The 6,000-nt window shown below is 48.4% G+C and overlaps 2 protein-coding genes across 2 annotated transcripts in view; both read right to left on the reverse strand.

The window, feature by feature from the left end:
- LOC114062243 (fatty-acid amide hydrolase 1-like) overlaps nt 1-6,000 on the reverse strand; it is a 34,595-nt gene that overhangs the window by 10,442 nt on the left and 18,153 nt on the right. The gene's annotated exons all lie outside the window — the stretch shown is intronic.
- Nucleotides 4,325-6,000, reverse strand: part of LOC114062296 (fatty-acid amide hydrolase 1-like) — a 5,434-nt gene continuing 3,758 nt past the window's right edge. Inside the window, exons 4-6 of the mRNA XM_027893575.1 lie at nt 5,905-6,000; nt 4,909-5,054; nt 4,325-4,622 (exon numbers count right to left, since the gene is read on the reverse strand). The exon at nt 5,905-6,000 is cut by the window's right edge and continues 1 nt beyond it. Of these exons, the coding sequence (XP_027749376.1) occupies nt 4,581-4,622; nt 4,909-5,054; nt 5,905-6,000 (284 nt within the window). The 3' untranslated portion in view covers nt 4,325-4,580. The remainder of the gene's footprint in view (nt 4,623-4,908; nt 5,055-5,904) is intronic.

Genomic DNA, 6,000 nt, shown 5'->3' on the forward strand with positions numbered 1-6,000 from the left:
AATCCACACAAGCCCTTCCTGGGACAGAGGTGGGCTCTCTGCCTGTGTGACAGCACCAGAACCTCTGTGATGGGCTGAGCAGATGTGGGAGGGTTTTTTCCCTGTGCTGGGAAGGGTCAGGGCATTGGCCTCCCACATCCACTTGCTCATTGGTACCTGTGCTCTGATCCTGCCCTTTAGACACTTAGAAAATGTTTAACAGAGACAGAGACAGAGACAGCTGTGTCTGGGCTGACTTGGCATTTCAAAGGGCAGATTTTCAGCAGGCATAGCTGCATTTCCAGATGGCTGAATGCTGCTGAGGAAACCCCTTTTCTTTGCCATGTGTCATAGGAAATCTCCACATCCTCTGTGAACTGGAGGTATGGCTCCTCCTGCCACCACAAGGCCATACACCCAAGGGAACCCAAAGCGAGGAAGCAAAGGGATGTCCCAGGTTAAATCTCAAGTCCATAGCAGAGGAGACAGACCTACCTGATTTGCAGGTCATCATTCACTTGTCCACAGTGTTTTTATCATTTGAATTGATCCAGGTCCAAGGTCAAACCCATCAGTGGAGTTCAGATGAGAGCCATGCATGACCCTTTTCACAAGAAGAGTCAACTCATAGCAGCTAGGTCTGGGATTTCATTGTAGCACCCATGACCTCTTCTTCACTGTGGACTGTCCCAGAAAATAGACAGTCAGACAAAATCAGACCATTCCCATGCCCAGCAAAGGCTGCACCATCTTTGCCTGCAAGAGCAAAAACTACATGGACTTACTGTCATCAAGCTCCATCAACACCTTCAGGTCTTAAGAAGACTGGGTTTTGACAGAATCTGTTTATAACTAAGCTGTCTTCCCTCTAAATTGGTGATAAATATTTTTAAGTCAGCGTTGACTCAATTTTTATTACAATGATGAAGAATAAATCCTGACAGCTGCATCTTGTGTTCATGTATTTGTAACCAAACACTCTGGTGCTCTTTCTCCAAACGATTTACAAAACGAGGCATGTTAACTATGCTGCTCTGAAAGAATTTTAAACACATTTCACAAAATACTGAAATCATAGTGATTTGGGCTGGTCCCCTCTGGAGAACTTGTTGCAGTTGGCTCAGAGGGCTGAATAAATGTTTTCTGGGAACTCTCCAGTTTCTGACTCACTTCAGCCTGGAATATCTATTTGGAGCGTAAGATTCTCCTCCATTCCATTCCATTCCGACACCACCAGCACTCACAGAACATAACAGCTGGTAAGAAACTTGCCACTAGCAAATCTGCACCTTTCAACAATCAAGAACATTAGCTGAGAGGTGAGGGTTTGTCTCTATCAACGCTTTTCCATGTTTTTCATCCAGAACCCTCTTGGCTTTCCCTGAATAAACTGCAATAGGATGGGAAGAGAGACCTCCCATACCAACCGTCCCACCTCTGACAGCAGGGGCTGCTTTCTCTCCTAATCATTCCTACATCTTTCCCACTTTTCTGAGTATTGCACTATTTTCCTTGAGCCCTTCCAAAGCCAAGTGGGTTGTATGGATGCTACTTACAACTTCTCCAGCAAGGAAGGTAGAGACAAGCAAAGGTGCTGTAGAGAGCTGTAAGTTCTTCACCAGAAGTCCAGGAGCATTTCTACTTCTTCCATCTTGTCTGGTGTCTTGCACAGGTCTGTCCCCACTGAGTGACAGCAGAAACTTCAGCACCCCAATGGTGAGGGACTGGGATGCTCCCAGCTGCTGCATGTCTGGGCACAAAGCTTACAGCAGGAAGGTGGGTTTTTCACTGTTCTCCTATGGGCAAGCAGGGCAGCAAGGAAGCTGAAGGGTGATTTGAGTGAAAAGGAGGAGAATAGTGGCAGGAAAAAACAAAAAAACCCAAACATTCATGCTTCAGGTACTATAAGGGGGCAACTGACCTGTTCTAACAACTCATATTCTGCTGGTATCAGTTTTCTAGAGAGCCTTATTTGCTCCTAATGTTATGCCTATATAGCAATGTGACATGTTAAATAAACAAAAAATCCTGCAAAGTAAAGTATAGCCAAATAAAAAAGCTGGATTGCCTGATGATTCAATCTCTCAACCTTGCTTGGTTATTTATCTAGTCATAGAATGAAATATGGGTTGAGGAGGGCAGATTTAAATTTTTATCAGAATCAAGAGGGAGGAGGAAAAATGATCAAAGCAAAGACCACAGCCAGGCTATTGTGCTGGAAATGAAAGAAACTAGTAAAAACAAAGCTCCTTTGGCCCAAGCAGCATTTGTACATAATTCTCTGAGACAGACCAAAGCCTGGACTTTGGTCAGTGCCAGGCAGCTGAACAAGCACTCTGCAAACACACAGTGAAGGTCTGCAAGAGCTGCAGAGCCTGAGCCAGCAGCTCATGGTGAAGAGCTGCAGAAGGGCTGGAAGCACAGCAACACTGTGCTGGTGGGTATGGGAAGGAGCTGACATTCCTTCTCCAGTGTGGAGCAGGTCTGGAGGAAGAACTGTCCTGAAAACCTAAAGTTTTGCCCTACTACAGGCATCTCTCTCCTTGTGTTTCGACACCTGAGCTCACCAGACTGTTCTCAGCGTCACCCTTCCCACTTTCCCCCCACATTTATGCAGCAGTGACAGCTGACAGCACGGACCACCTGGCGTGAGAAGGGCCCTTGAGTTTTACTTAGGAATGTGCTTTGCTCTCTGTCCAGCTAAGGCACTTACCTGCTCTTTAAATTCCTGAACAGACCCCCAGATCAGGTCCAAACTTGTATCTTGTATCCCTCACACCTTGTCCACCTTCTTCTGGACGTGTCTTCTCCACCTCATTCACCTCAGTGCCAGGAGAGCTTTAGCTGAGCTGAGACCAGGGCTGAGAACATCCACTCACTCTGCTTCAGTCACCTGCTGGATCAGAGTGAGAGATCAGATCCCTTCGGGTGCTGGGTCCTTGGAGCAAGTGCTCCAGGATCCTGAGATCTAGTGACTGGCTGGAGGCAGGAGAAAGGAGAGTGGGAGGAACAGTAAATCCCTTCTAGAGCCATCCACAAGGAGCGGCTGGAATGCAGAGTGCGAGTATGCGTGGGGAAATTCCTTTTAGAAATAGGACTCTTTCAGCCTTGCAAAGATAGGAAGGGATATAAAAGCAAAGGACACTGTCCTTTCCTTGAAAAACAAGGTCTGTGCATGCTCAGATCTATTCAGGAATACTATCTGGGCAGGCTACCTGTTTAATGGTGAGCTCCCATCCTCCCTGTGAGAGGACAGCTGAAAACCCTTTGCTCCTGGCCTGAGATAGTGATGGTCATCCACCAGGATCTCTGTGGGTGGTGCCCCCAGCAGCAGTCCTGCGGAGTCAGGGCATCTCCTTGGAGCAGGGCTGTGCCATGGATCTTCTCCTGGCTGTGTGTGGATCAGAGGATGGTGAGTCAGGCTGTGTGACTGTGTCACACTCACTGTGTGACTCAGACCCCCTTGAGGCCATGGGAGGTGGCTGGGTGGCTACAGCATCCCTGCCCTGCCCCAGGGGGGCAGATGAACAACAGGGGCACTGTCACCCCTTGGCTCTCTCCTCCTGCTGGGAAAATACTGCCTCCAGCCCTGGTGCCTGTAGGCTTGGAGAAGGAATCATTGCCGATGATCATTGCTAATGATCACGATTTGTTTCAACAGACACATTTCAACATTCCAAGCATCTCCTTCATCACTCCCCCCTTCCCCTCCAGTGTCTTCATTCACCTTGAGAGCCGAGGATGGGTCAAGAAACAGCACACAATCGTCACAGTGTTACTGGAAACTCCAAACAGTGTGAATGGCCTAAGCGCAGACACAGAAATGCTTTCTCAGTTTTCCCTGCAGTGTTTATAGGCAATAAAACCACATCTTTTCCCCTTGCTTAACTGGAAGAAATGATGAGGAACAGGAGTGAAGACAGACCAGCCACCATTTCTCACAGAATATTAAGCTTTCCACTACTCCCTGAACAATTAAACTGCTGGATGATGTGGAGATCAAGGGAGCACATGAGTTCAGGGAGGGGACCAACAGGTTTGCGGAGGAGAGCTCTCCTGGCAGCTATTTAAACTGATGGGGAGACTGCAAGTCTTTGCCAAAAACTCCCTTAGCCAACCAAAGGCACAGCCAGAGAGGGAATCCTGCACTTACCAGGTTATACTCTCCCACAAACATCTGTTCCTGCCCACTGCTGGAAGTAAAATATTGCAATAAACAGCTCTTTGGTCTCACATCATACAACAGATATTGTTTTGCAATTGTCATGAGATTCCTTTGTTGCAGTTAACTCTCATTCCTTTTTTTTTTTTTTTTTTTTAACTCGGTTTAGCAATGAAGCACAACTTAGACAGGGGCGAGATTTTCGCTATTTTTAAGCAGCATTTTGTGCCAGTTTATTGAAATGTTAGTTCAGAGCCTTAGGTTTGCTGTCTGCTTTGTATCAGGTGGAAGGTGGCTGGAGTGAAGGGCAGGGAATGAAGAGTCGTCACAGGGAAGGCTGGTTCCCAGAAATCACACACTTCTCTTTGTGCTGTGGGCAAGTGTCTCCACCTCCTTCATGAAGCAAAGGCACAGCTCCTCCTTTCCATGGCAGAGCCACTCACTGGACAGCCACTGGCAGCCCCACAGCTCCTTGCACAGCCTGCAAAAGTTAAGGACAGTGCTGAGTCAGAGCACCGGAGCACCCAGGGAGGCACAGGACATAACGGGAAGAGGAGGCAGAGGAAGACAAGCAAGGGGAAAGCTGTCAGGCACCAGCCTTGCTGCTGCACCACACACTGGGTAGCAGCGCTGAGAATGCCAACTGCATGACTAAACCAGCTCCCACTCTCATTAGGAGATGTAGATGAGCACTGGGATAATGTCCCAGAGGTGTCGCTGTGCCAGTCACAACCTTCTTCTGTGATTTAAGCTGTTTCCCTCCTGACCTCTTTCAGCCTCCTATCCCAAGGGTCCCTGTAGTGTCCTTGGTAACGCTTCAGTTCCTCTTCATCTGCTCTCGTGACCGTGCTGACAGGCACCACCCCGGCAGGGAAGTTCAGCACATTGTACAAACTGGTGTAGGAGGTCGCAGCTGGAAAAGATCACATAGAGCATACAAAATGGCAAAGTTCAGTGTGCGGGGCCAGCAGCGACTTTCAGATGACAATTTGGGTTGCAGGGATTGTAGTCTGGAGTGGCTGGACCTGAAGAGACCCTGAAAAAACCCCTGCTGCCTCAAAGGGACTTTTGACGGAGAGGTTTGAGGGCCACATGGCTGCTGAGACCAGAGAGAGATCCACACCTTCACCTCTTGGTCATGTGGAGATCAGATCTCCTCTGGGAGGGACAGACATGAGCCTTTGATCTGATTCACAGTCTGCATCTCTATCTCCCATTTCCCGGGGAAAAGTCCCAGCTATCTTTTCAAGATATTCCTGATGTCCGGTTGTGTTAACATCATCTCAGGGATTTTGGACCCCAAAAGGTCATTGCTAGAGAGAGGGAGGACCCTGACTGTTTGCTGGAAGCTACAAAAAAAGGCCTTTTTTCTGCTAGTCACATGCAAAGAGCCTTTCTGCTATTTGCAAAGTCTTGGGAAATGTGAGACAGCTGCATTCAGAGGAGCCTGGCCCTGTACCAAAGTCTACCACCCCCCTGATAGCTACTCCTCACTGCCACTCTGTGCTGCAAGAGTAGTTCTTGGGCTTCCTACAGGACAGTAGAGTGAAAACTCACTGATGACAACTGGGGTGGATGTGCCACTAATGGCTGCCCCATAATAATCCAACACCAGCAGCTCAGATGAGGTGGGGGAATGAGAAGACCCACTGAGGTGACCTCTCCTTTGCTTTCTCCCACAGAGAGAAACCAAGCAATGTTCATGGTTTGGGGAATGTCCAAGAGACCAAAGTATCTCTCTCCAGCTCTGCACCCGGAGACACCAAAGAGCTTCCCAGCATAGCTGTGGTTAAAGGCTGGCCCCAGGGCAGGACAGAGGACCACATCCAGCCTCAGCTTCCTCCATCTGGCAATGAATT

This window comes from Empidonax traillii, unplaced genomic scaffold (genome assembly GCF_003031625.1).
Source record: "Empidonax traillii isolate 1590-97213 ecotype Southwest subspecies unplaced genomic scaffold, ASM303162v1 scaffold15:size5535645, whole genome shotgun sequence".
NCBI lineage: Eukaryota > Metazoa > Chordata > Aves > Passeriformes > Tyrannidae > Empidonax > Empidonax traillii.